This window comes from Scyliorhinus torazame, chromosome 4, assembly GCF_047496885.1.
Source record: "Scyliorhinus torazame isolate Kashiwa2021f chromosome 4, sScyTor2.1, whole genome shotgun sequence".
Lineage (NCBI taxonomy): Eukaryota > Metazoa > Chordata > Chondrichthyes > Carcharhiniformes > Scyliorhinidae > Scyliorhinus > Scyliorhinus torazame.
Window position 1 is genome coordinate 333,137,455 of NC_092710.1, and position 13,006 is coordinate 333,150,460.

Below are 13,006 nucleotides of genomic sequence, written 5' to 3' on the forward strand. Positions count from 1 at the left end.
CTTTCCCTTTCCTTGGCCTGTTTTCCTTTTGTGGGCCCCAATGGAGATCAGCTCTCCTCTGACCACCGATTTTAGTGCTTCCCATACCACTCCCACAGGGACCTCGCCGTCGTCATTGACCTCCAGGTATCTCTCAATACACCCCCCGCACTCTTGCACACACTCACTCATCCGCCATCAGTCCCACATCTAATCGCCAGAGTGTTCTCTGCTCCCTTTCCTCTCCTAATTCCAGGTCCACCCAATGTGGGGCATGATCCGAAACCGCTATGGCTGAGTATTCAGCTTCTTCCACCCTAGAGATCAACGACCTTCCCAAAACAAAAAAATCTATCCGGGAGTACACTTTATGGACATGGGAGAAGAAGGAAAACTCCCTCGCCCTAGGTCTAAGAAATCGCCATGGATCCACTAAGAAATTATTAAACCACGCTACACTCATACAACCAAGTGATTCATGAACATAGTTGGATCAAATGGCCTGTCTGTGCTTTCGAGCTGTTCTTACCTGATTTGGCCTATTTGTGGAATCCTTTCGCTCTCCAACGTAGTTGGCTCTTACCTGTACTCTAAAGAAAGGCCCAGCAAGCTACTGCACTGCAGAAGCACCTTCACCACATGGTCTGCAGTGGTTCAAGGTGGCGGTGGGTGGGCAAGGTGACTGGCACAATAAATGTCAGCCTTGCCAGTGGTCTCATGGCAGCCACACTACGAGAACGGAAAACGAATGAGACAGACGCAGAAGGATTTATAATTGGATGCAGTTTTAGATTTCACACGCTCAGCATCACACAGCATAGAGCTGATTCTGCTGCTACTCTAGTACAGAGCACAACGGCAGATTTATTGACCAGCCCACCGAATCACTCCGCATCTCTTAAGCTGCAACGGCAGCGCCAAACGTTTTATTTAGTAAGAAGCGGAGAGAAAGAGTGCAGCTCAACATATTTTAATTGAGATTAAAGATATTATTCAAAGAAATGATTTCTGTAAATGCACAGGTCATTAAAAAAAAAAGCCACTGCAATAAAATCTTTCCAAGTTTAATATTCTGGGAAAAGTCTCTGCAAGAGTAACAAGTCAGAACATCAGAGCCACATTTTCAGTAACACATCCCTGCCAAGTAAGAGTCCATCACATTCCGGTTTCTCTAAAAATCAGAATAACGCAAACCATATATAAAACAGCTGGTGGCGTCTGCAATTAGGAATACAGCAGTAAATACAAAGCACAAAAAGAAGGGAGTGGAGAAAGGTATTTATGTACAAAACAGGTGTTAAAGAAACAATTATTTATATAGGGGAGAGAAAGAAAAACAACAGCACTGCCCGCAGAAACAACTGCCATCTCAGAACTGTACAGGCCGCAGCTAAAGCAATGCAGGCAGACCAGAATTTCACTCCAGGAAATGAAAGAATGATTTCAAAAGGAAATTTCAAAGTTATTCTCAACAGCTGCTTTGGTGACAAAGTGACATCCTCCGACAAGCCATAACACCGGATTGGCTGGAGAAAAAAAAACAGGGAAAGCGGTATAAAAGTGTTAAATTATATTTAAGAGTCTACGTCTACCACGGGTCTATCAGACTTTTGTTCACCGGTGCGAACCTTTTGTTTTAAACGTTAAAGGGAAAAGTGCATCAGGCTGGGTTCTCGTGACCAGAGCCCGGGACTTACATTCATTTACTTCATTCATTCAGAACCTCAGGAATTTAGACAGCAACATTCACTCCCACCACCTCCCTGCCCCGCAGCTCCCCCACACAGGGAGAGCAGTGATTTTAATGGGGTGGGCTAGGGTCACAGTTAAACTGTGCTTTCGACCAAGAAAGCAAGCAACGGCTTAGTGCATGAGCATTTTCTTTTCAATGTAATCAGCAACTGTATTGAGCCTGTACAATCAAAATAAAAAGCTTCTGTTAAAAATAAAAATGGTGAAGGGTGAACGGTTTATTGTGCAGCTTTAAGGCGAGTAGAGGGAACAGGAGCGTTCCTGTGTCACAAGGATTGAAACTGGGCGATTCTACACCATTCATTTACTGCCAATGGGACAATTCATTGGTACAGAGAAAGGGCTCCTCACCATTTCTGTCCTCACTGTTTGTTCCTCCTCTCCTCAACACATCCAATTATTGCTGGACTTCTTCATTCTTGAATGAACACAACTGTATACTACTAATGGAGCTGGTGGAACGCTGGACAAGGATTATACTGTACCAGGGAGTGTGTTGTCATCAATTGGCACAGAGTGGGAAATTAAAGTGAAAGGCAATTCAGAATGCTTAGATTCCTGGGCAATTGCCAGCCGGTGCTCCAAAAGATTTATTACCCGACCTGGATTTAAATTCCAAGTTGCCACAGATGTCATGTACTACGTCTCCTCCAGAGTTTCAATCAGCTGCTTTATCTCTACATTTCCAAGCTAAACCAGCGAGCACACGGTGACAGCAGTGTAGCTGACCACGGAGAGCATCACAGGCGAACCTTCGCCCGATAAGCAGCAGCTGGAATCACGAGACAGTGAATAGGGCAATGAATCCGGTCCGGAGTTCAGCTAGAGATACCGTTGATTCCCAGTGAGTGCTGCAGCCGAGATCAAGTATCCACAAAGCAGTTCAGTATCATACTGCCTGGTATACTTACCAAGTCATCTGATGGGGAATGGTTTTGGAGGGGGCCACTGGTTAAGGGATGTACCTGAAACCAAGTCATTCTCAAAAACCAGCAAAACGTGGTTACGTACTGCTACAGTATTCCACCACTCTGTGCTTGTCCCTTTATTTAGCATCTCCTCTCCTCTAGAACGAGGCATTAGTCGAAGAGCTCAGATAAGTGGCTCCAGATCTAAAGAGGCACTTTGGATAAGTCTACCGAGGGCCACCTTACTTCAACAAGGGCACCAGTTTGTTAACACTGAGGAAAAGGTGCTGTGGCGAGCATGCGGGCACCTCCGCCTGCCCAGCATTATGCTTCACGACCAAAGGGGATTTGAGCGCAACGGCGGCCACACACGACGCAAAATCACCTTTTCCTACCCTACATCCCAGATTTACAGCACGTGCAGTTTTCGGCTTAACCGCATCTGACGGAAATGTCAGCGACAACAGAACTTGGCAGAACGGGCAAAGCTTTCAAACCTGCTGAAGCCCAACATTCAGAGACAACTGTGCTGAGGTATTTATTCAGGTGGGTCGACAAGGTGATTTTTATGCACCTCTTCACGCATTTCTTTCTTAAATCATCCTCAGTTTGAAGATAACAACCCCAGACTCTACAGATTAACCACACATCGCAATGTAACATAGTCATCATCGACAGCAATAACTCAGTAATGGCTGAGGAAGTCCTAATGAAACCAATTCCTGGCAGTGATTTTCATTTCTGCAGTAGCAGATCCTTCACCCAATTTATTATATAGAATGATTTAGATAATTATTTCAATGCACAATGTGCAAATTAAAGTTTACAAAAGAAAAAAAAAGCAGGTGCCAAGTGAGGGCAAACCGAAGCTTGGTTTTATCTGGTATAATATACTCTGTAATAAACGGATTTTGACCTCCACAGTGAGTAGGAATTGTCGAATTTCAGGAGATAGACCCCTCTGCCGGGGTACTGATGTGATCCGGCATACACCTCCTCGTGACAATCCCGTCTGTAGACCGGCACCACCTCGTCTATCTGAACTTTGCTGGCCTCCTTCTTGACTTTTTCTCCTTCACTGGGGCTGTCTGCAGGAAACATGCAAGGAAACGTCAGGATCTATAAACGCACCTTTGAAGCTCGTCTCTGTGCCTGAAGGTGCTGAACCCCGACTACTGCACTGGTTCCACCTTCCGTTATATGGGAGCCCGGTGGGATCTTCCTGCACCCAGACAAGAGGCACAGTCAGCAATTCCCATTAGCAATGCTCCACCACCTCAACACCAGATCGACGTCTGAAGCAGAGAGCTGCTTGATCTCGACTGGCAGCTTTGATTGGCTTTCAGAGGGCAGTTTGCCCAGTCAGCTGCTTTTTACATAATAAATGGTGCAGTTGTCCCCATACCCACATCCCCAAATTGGAGAAAGGAGAAGAAATGTGCAATACATTTTGTCTACCCTCACACATCCGCCTTCCCCATGGATTCCAAAACCCGAAATGACCCATTTCTAATCATTCATCAATGGCACTCCGTATCCAAAGAGCAAACTTGAATTTCTGCAGTAATAAAAACAGAAAATGCTGGAGAAACTCAGCAGGCCTGGCAGCATCTGTGGAGAGACCAACAGAGTTACTGCTTCAAGTCAAATAACTCTTCTGAACGTTGAAGAGCCATGTTCAACTTGAAACGTTTACTCTGCTCTCCCACAGACTTGGGATAATGACCAGATTATCGGTCTTTAGGTGCTGGTTACGGATAAATATGCTGAGGATAATACCCCCGCTCTTCAAAATAATACCAGGCATGGTGGCACAGTGATTAGCACTGCTGCTCCACAGCACCACGGACCTGGGTTCAATTCCGGCCTTGGGTCACTGTCTGCGTGGGGTTTGTACCTGCTCCCAGTGTCTGCGTGGGTTTCCTCCGGGTGCTCCGTTTTCCTCCCAGTCCATAGATGTGCAGGTTAGGTGGATTGATCAATGCATGAGGTTACAGGGATAGGGTTATAGGGTGCAGACTCAAAGGGCCGAATAGCCTGCTGCACTGTAGGGATCCTACGGATATTTTAACTTCATCTGAGGTGGCAGACAAGGCCTTGGTTTAATGTCTTGCCTGAAAGACAACTCCAGTGCTCTACTGCAATGTCAGCCTCCATTATATTATCCTGAATGTAACTTGAAGCCACGATCTTCTGTTTTGGGGTTGTAATATAATGTAGGCTGACTTTGCCAGAGGTAAGCTAGAGGCTTGGGTGAACAATCCACAGACTCTAGTTCAAAACCTAGCTCAGCAGCTGGGAATTTATGCTAATAAAAAGCTATTATAGCAGGAGTGGTGGTGGACAAAACTCCTCTCCTAAAAACTTACCTAGTTCACTCATGTCCTTTAAGGAAGGAAATCTGCCGCCCTGACCTGTCCCACAGAAAGTAGTTGAGTATCAGCTGCCTTCTGGAATGGCCTATCAAGTCTCATAGTTGGGTGCAAGAAGGAGACTCACCACATCAAGGGCAGTTAGGGATGGGCAATAACTGCTGCCTTACCAGTGACATTTAACTCATGTGAAGGAACAAAGGACAAGAGTGCTACCCATTCCTCACGGTGCCGAGGACTCGGGTCCTGGCCCCAGGCCACTGCCCGTGTGGAGTTTGTACATTCTCTCTGTGTCTGTGTGGGTTTCACCCCCGCAACCCAAAGATGTGCAGAGTTGGACTGGCCACGCTAAATTGCCCCTTAATTGGAATAAAAAATTATTGGGTACTCTAAATTAAAAAGAGTGCTACCCATTGAGCCACTGTTGACATGTAACAAGGACCATCTAACCAACTCCCAGCCAGTGGGAAGAATGTGAATGCAGCTAGGAAATCGTCCTCAACCACTGCACTTAATCAGTGAGGCAGCAGCACAGTTCCATAATGTAGCTCAGAACTCTGTTCAGTCCTCATCTAAACTTACTGACTCATGTTAGAATATGACACCAAGGGAGCATGAAATATGGGTCAGGGAGGGTGTGTGGGGAGGAAAGAGAGAATAGACAAGAGAATCAGGTCTTGTCTAAGCTTACTTCACACTGGACACTGTTTTACCCCTTCCTGATGTAGGTACAGCCAGTCAGAGCAAAGTCAGAGGAGTGATTAAATGCCGGTAATGACTTTAACCTCTAGGTTAGAAGATTTTTGGCTCAGGAGGCATATATAATCATGGCTGACACTCCTGAGCAGCACTGGGAGTGTACTGCACTGGTGAAGGGAGAATATCTCAGATAGAACATTAAACTATCTGCCTGTATAGACAACCATAAAAGATCCCACTGCACCTTTCAAATGGGTGCAGAGAATTGCCTTTATATGCTAGTCAATATTCTTCCTTCAACCCACAGCCAGGAAGGGCCAGTGCCTTTTTGGGATTGTGAAAAGGGCACAACTACGCCACCCCCATCATCCCATTTGGCCACACATTAATCACTGCATTTCACTGCAATAGGGATGCACTTCACTGCATTTCAACTAGGGATGGGAAATAAATGCTGGCCTAACCAGCAACATCCAAATTCTGTAAATGAATTTAAAAAAAAGATTTCTGTCTACTTCTGGATATTCCTGCAAGACGTGAAACGGTGCTACTGATAAAAGCATATCGGTCTCGGTCCTTAAGAGACAGTCTTGTAAAGTAGGTTTCCCATGAGCTTCAGGCACTGTGCGACTCTAACTCAGCTGGCCATTTGGTAGGTTGAGTACAGTATCAAACTGAACCAATCAAACCAGGCAAATGCAATATGAGCCACTTTTGCACCACAACAAGTCATGTCCATCGCCGGGCTGGACCAGATGAGCTGGCAATGCTGAAGAGATTAAAAAAAGCATTTAGAGTACCCAATTCCTTTTTTTTTCCAATTAAGGGGCAATTTAGCGTGGCTAATTCACCTACCCTGCATATCGTTTTGGGTTGTGGGGGTGAGACCCACACAGACACGGGGAGAATGTGCAAACTCCACACAAACAATCACCCAGGAATGCTGAATAGATAACCCACTGTCTCTCTTCAAACTACCTATCAAAGCTCTGGCAGGTAAGTGCGCTGTCTGGCTTGATGTTACAACCCTGTGATGTAGGAAGTACCCTGGGCTGGGTTAGGTAGCTAGTGTGCTATAATCAGCCTCAATGCCACTGGGCTGAGAAGTAGGCGGGCAGAAAGGCAACAGAAAGCAGCAAGACTTCCCACTCCTAACTGCCCTCCAGTGACCCCAGTTATCCCAGCGTCTCTTAGTCGAGCCGCATAATGAGCCTTACCACGGGGTGAGGCAGCAGGGAGGGATCTCTGGAACCAGTGCTCCAGTCTGAGTCAGTGACTTTAGAAGAGAATAGTGTGGGGCCCCTGAAATGGGGAACACCAACACACGCCTTTCTGCTTGATGAGAATGCAGAAAGAAATAACCAATAGTTAAAACATTTGCTTACACCCACCCCCACCAAACTCCTCAGCACACATGCGATCACAATACCTTCATCGTCATCCTCGTCATCACTGGACTCACTGACGTGCACGCTCACTGTGGTATTCGGAGAATCCGTCCATTCAAAGCAGACACCAAAGCCTATGTCATAACTGTCTGTTGCAAATTCCCAGAAGAGGTAAGAGCCCTCCTCGTGAGTGGGCACCCGTACTGTTACTACCTCCCCCCGGCCCACCGTGATGACAGAGTCTGCATCCTGCCGTATCTTCTCCTTGAAGTCCTTAATTTGAGGTCGAGTCCACATGGAGGGAGCTGCTATCACGATAGCTGTGTCTGTGGGAAGATGGACAACAGGACTGAATTGCAATGGAAACAACCACACGGAGAACATGACAGGAACAGCAGGCTGTCCCAACAGAATTAGATCCCTGAGCTCATCTAATTCTGGCCTCCAATACGACCATTTTAATCGCTTCACCATTGGCAGCTGTGCCTTCAGCTGCCTAGGCCTTAAAGTTGTGGAATTCCCTCCACTTCCATTCTCCACCCCTCTCCCTCCTTTAACAAGCTCCTTAAAACATACCACTTCATCCAAGCTTTTTGGCCACTTGCCTCAATATCTCCAAGTGCCAAACGTTGCTGTATCCCTGTGAAGCACTGTGGGATGTTCTATGTCAACAGGGATAAAGAGATGCAGTATATTCTGTTAGCTTCTACATGATTCGACCTGCACTTCAGATTAAACAAATAAAAACGTGCTGCTTACCAGCGTTGAACTGGCATACTGCCTAGTCCACAGCCAGTTCGTACTAACCTACTCTGCTCGGTCAGATGGAGAGTCTCCTTTATGGAGTGGACCAAAGCAATACAAATAGGAAAACAATGGGTTGAAAATAAAATTCTTGTCAGGCAACCACTGTCTTAGCAACCAGTATAATGAGTTTGGTTTGCATGGAGGGTTGGTGGGATCATGCTTTAGGCAGGGGCCACATATTTTCAGGAAGCAATGGATAAATATTTGAAACAGAGAATGACACAGGGTTACAGAGAAGTGAGAGTGGTTGGCGATTAGTTTGAGGTCACTGTTGCAAAGTGCCAACTCGGACACGATGGGCTGTATGTTCTCTTTCTGTGCTGAAAAACTTTTACACTACAAGGTTAAATTGAATGAAGTAGGGGCGGCCCGGTGGTTAGCACTGCTGCCTCACGGCACTGAGGACTCGGTCGATCACGGTTCCAATCACAGTCCGCGTGGAGTTTGTACATTCTCCCTGTGTCTGTGTGGGTCTCACCCCCACAACTTTGGACAGCATGGTAGCATAGTGGTTAGCACAATTGCTTCACAGCTCCAGGGTCCCTGGTTCGATTCCTGGCTTGGGTCACTGTCTGTGCGGAGTCTGCACATCCTCCCCGTGTGTGCGTGGGTTTCCTCCGGGTGCTCCGGTTTCCTCCCACAGTCCAAAGATGTGCAGGTTAGGTGGATTGATCATGCTAAATTGCCATTAGTGTCATGGGGATAGGGTGGAGGTTTGGGCTTGGGTAGGGTGCTCTTTCCAAGAGCCAGTGCAGATTCGATGGGCCGAATGGCCTCCTTCGGCACTGTAAATTCTATGATAATCTATGAAAACTCAAAGATGTGCAGGGTAGGTGAATTGGTCATGCCAAATTGCCCCTTAATTGAAAAAAAAAAGGATTGGGTACTCTAAATTTTTTTTAAAAATTCAATGAAGTATAATATAAAAGCAGTCTTCAAACAGAGCCAGAATAGGGTGGTGTTCCCAGGTTCAATTCCTGGTCCGTGTTCACTGAGCTGACTTTAGCAGAGTGGTGTCAAGAGCACAATTTAGTGAGCAAAAATCTGGCAAAGGAGTATATATAATGTGGGCAAATGTGAAAATGTCCATTTTGGCACAAAGAAAAATAAGTATATTATCTAAATGGTGAGATCGCAGAGCTTGGGAGTGGAGGGATCTGGGTCTCCTCGTGCATGAATCTCAAAAGACTAGTAGCAAGTCATCACGCAAGCTAACAGAATGTGATTATTTATTGTGAGGGGAATTGAATACAAAAGTAGGGAGGTTATGCTTCAGTTGCACAGGTCATTCGGGAGACTGCATCGGTGGTATTGTGCACATGATGGTCTCCTTATTTAAGGAAAGATTTTTAAATAAAACATATCCGTCTCTGGGCTACCAGGGAAGCAAAGGCCAGAACGTCTGCCTCTTTCTCCTCCTGGATCCCGGATCTTCTGACACTCTGAAAATCGCCACCCCTGGACTCAGTGCCACCCTTGTTTTTAACACCGTGGACATGACATCTGCAAACCCCTGCCAAAATCCCCTAAGCTTCGGACATGCCCAGGACATGTGGACATTGTTCACTGGTCCTCCCGCACACCTTGCGCACCTATCTTCTACCCCAAAGAACCTGCTCATCCGGGCCACTATCATGTGAGCCCGGTGAACGATTTGTATTGGATCAGGCTGAGCCTGGCACATGTTGTGGACGCGTTGACTCTACTCAACGCGTCCGCCCAGAGACCATCCTCTATCTCTCCTACCAGCTCCCCTTCCCACTTGCGCTTCAGCTCCTCTGTCTGCGTCGCCTCTGACCCCATAAATTCCTTGTAAATGTCAGAGACCCTCCCTTCTCCCACCCACACTCCTGTATCCCCCTTGGTGGTAAGAACGGGAAGGTTGAAACCTGTCTGCGTAGGAAGTCCCGCACCTGCAGGTACCTAAATTTGTTTCCCCATACCAATCCAAATTTCTCATCCAGCTCCCTCAATCTAGGAAAGCTGCCCTCTATAAACGTATCCCCCATCCTATCAATCCCTGCTCTCTGCCATCTCTGAAACCCTCCATCCATCCTTCCCGGGGCAAACTGGTGATTATTACAGATTGGAGACCACACCGATGCTCCCTCTGCTCCCACATGTCTCCTCCATTGCCCCTAGACCCTCAGGGCCGCCACCACCACGTGCCGGCGGGAACGGCAGAGGCGCAGTTACCAACGCCCCCAGACCAGTGCCCTTGCATGAAGCCGCCTCCACACGCTCCCATACCGACCCTCCCCCACCACCCACTTTCTGATCATGGCCATGTTCGCTGCCTAATAGTAAGTACTGAAATTCGGCAGCACCAGCCCGCCCTCCCCCGGCTCTGCTCAAGCATCCCCCCCCTTTTTTTTTAAACTAGCGGGGTCTTGCCCACCCATACGGGTTATTGACCCGTTTAAAAAAGGACCGCGGAATAAAAATGGGGAGACACTGAAACACAAACAGGAATCTCGGGAGGACCGTCATCTTCACCGTCAGCACCCTCCCAGCCAGTGACAACGGGAGCGCGTCCCATCTCCGAAAATTGTCCTTCATTTGGTCTACTAGCCGGGCCAGATTTAATTTATGCAGCCGGTCCCATTCCCGCGCCACTTGAATGCCTAGGTACCTAAAGCTTCCCCTACTAATCTAAACGGCAGCTCCCCCAATCGCCTCTCCTGTCCCCTCGCCTGGACCGCAAACATCTCACTTTCCCCCATATTTAGCTTATACCCCGAAAACCGGCCAAATTCCCCTAGAATCCTCATGATTTCTTCCATCCCCTCTAATGGGTCCGATACATACGGAAGCAGGTCATCTGCGTAAAGTGAAACTGTGTTCCACCCCCACACCAGTCCCTTGAGGCTCTCAGCGCAATTGCCAGCGGCTCTATGGCTAACAGAACAACAGTGGGGAGAGGGGGCATCCCTGTCTCGTCCCCCGATGCAGCCTAAAATAGTCCAATATTGTCCTATTCATCTGTATGCTCGCAACAGGAGCCTGATACAGCAACCTGACAGTCAATAAAGCCCCGCCCAAATCCGAACCGTCCCAGTACCTCCCACAGATATTCCCATTCTACCCAATCAAAAGCCTTCTCTGCGTCCATTGCGATCACTACCTCCACCTCCCTACATTCCTGGGGGCATCATGATCACATTTAACAACCTTCTGACATTGGCCATCAACTACCTTCCCTTAACAAACCCCGTCTGGTCCTCCCCAATAATGTCCGGAACACAATCCTCAATCCTAGAGGACAAGACTTTGGCCAGCAGTTTGGCGTCCACATTCAATAGGGATATCGGCCTATCGGACCCACACAGCTCTGGGTCCTTGTCCCGCTTCAGGATCAATGAGATTGTGGCCTGTGACATCCTCAGGGGAAGCACACCACACTCCCTTGCCTCATTGAATGTCCTCATCAACAGCAGGCCCAATATCCCAGAGAACATTTTATAGAACTTCACTGGGTACCTGTCGGGCCCTGGGGCTTTACCCGACTGCATGGTCTTCAGACCCTCTGCTATCTCTTCCATCCCGATCGGGGCCCCCAGCCCTTCTTTTAAAAAAAATATTTTATTAAGGTATTTGAAAATTTCTATAAAAATAACATAGACTATGACATCAACATAGTATAATAAACATTTACCCCGCCATCTCAATCTTCATGCACCCAACCATAAAACAACAATCCAACCCCCCCTCCCCGCCCCATGGAATACTGCCTCTGCCGACATTTTAATTTTCCCCGAGAAAGTTGCCGAACGGCTGCCACCTCCGGGTAAACCCCAACATTGGCCCTCTTTTCTCGAGACCGAGAAACCCAGCCATGTCACTAACCCAGGTCTCTACACCGGGGGGGCTTAGAGTCCCTCCACATTAACAAGATCAGTCTCCGGGCTACCAGGGAAGCAAAGGCCAGGCGTCGGCCTCTTTCACTCCCTGAACTACCGGATCTTCCGACACTCCAAAGATCGCTACCTCCGGACTCGGCACCACCCGTGTTTTTAGCACCGTGGACATTGCCTTAGCGAAACCCTGCCAAAACGCTCTAAGCTTCGGGCATGCCCAAAACATGTGGACATGATTTGCTGGGCTTCCCGCGCACACCTATCTTCTACCCCGAAAAACCTGCTCATCCTAGCTGCTGTCATGCGTGCCCGATGGACTACCTTAAAGGGCAGCACGGTAGCACAAGTGGATAGCACTGTGGTTTCACAGCGCCAGGGTCCCAGGTTCGATTCCCCGCTGGGTCACTAGTGGTCTGTCGTGGGTTTCCTCCGGGTGCTCCGGTTTCCTCCCACAGTCCAAAGACGTGCAGGTTAGGTGGATTGGCCATGATAAATTGCCTTAGTGACTAAAAAGGTTAGGAGGGGTTATTGGGTTACGGGGATAGGGTGGAAGTGAGGGCTTAAGTGGGTTAGTGCTGACTTGATGGGCCGAATGGCCTCCTTCAGCACTATGTTCCATATATCAGGCTGAGCCTGGCACATGATGATGAGGCATTAACCCTGCCTCGGGCATCCGCCCATAGCCCCGCCTCTATCTCTCCTCCTAGCTCGTCCTCCCACTTGCCCGTAACCTCCTCCACCGGAGTTTCATCCGCCAACGAAAGCTCCTGGTATATATCCGATACCTTCCCCTCTCCCACCCAGGTACTGGAGACTACTCTATCCTGTATCCCCCGTGGCGGCAGCAGTGGAAAGGCCGGCACCCGTTTTCTCAGGAAGTCTCGCACCTGCAAATCCCTAAACGCGTTCCCTGCTGTCAATTCAAATTTATCCTCCAAGTCTTTCAAGCTGGGAAAGCTCCCGTCTATAAATAGATCCCCCTTCCTTTTAATTCCTGCCCTTTGCCAGCTCCGGAACCCACCATCTAACCTACCCGGTACAAACCGATGGTTATTATAAATCGTGGTCCAAATCGATGCTCCTTTCACTCTCTTATATTTCCTCTACTGCCCCCAGAACATCAGAGCCGCCACTACCACTGGACTTGTGGAGTATCGGGCCGGCGAGAACGGAAGGGGTGGCGTTATCAGTGCTCCCAAACTGGTGTGTTTGCATGACGCCGCCTCCATCGGCTACCATGCCGA

At 48.1% G+C, this 13,006-nt stretch overlaps 1 protein-coding gene across 1 annotated transcript in view; it reads right to left on the reverse strand.

Moving 5' to 3' along the window:
* Positions 1 to 1,027: 1,027 nt before the first annotated feature.
* Positions 1,028 to 13,006, reverse strand: part of acbd3 (acyl-Coenzyme A binding domain containing 3) — an 82,175-nt gene continuing 70,196 nt past the window's right edge. Inside the window, exons 7-8 of the mRNA XM_072500220.1 lie at positions 7,140 to 7,424; positions 1,028 to 3,727 (exon numbers count right to left, since the gene is read on the reverse strand). Of these exons, the coding sequence (XP_072356321.1) occupies positions 3,516 to 3,727; positions 7,140 to 7,424 (497 nt within the window). The 3' untranslated portion in view covers positions 1,028 to 3,515. The remainder of the gene's footprint in view (positions 3,728 to 7,139; positions 7,425 to 13,006) is intronic.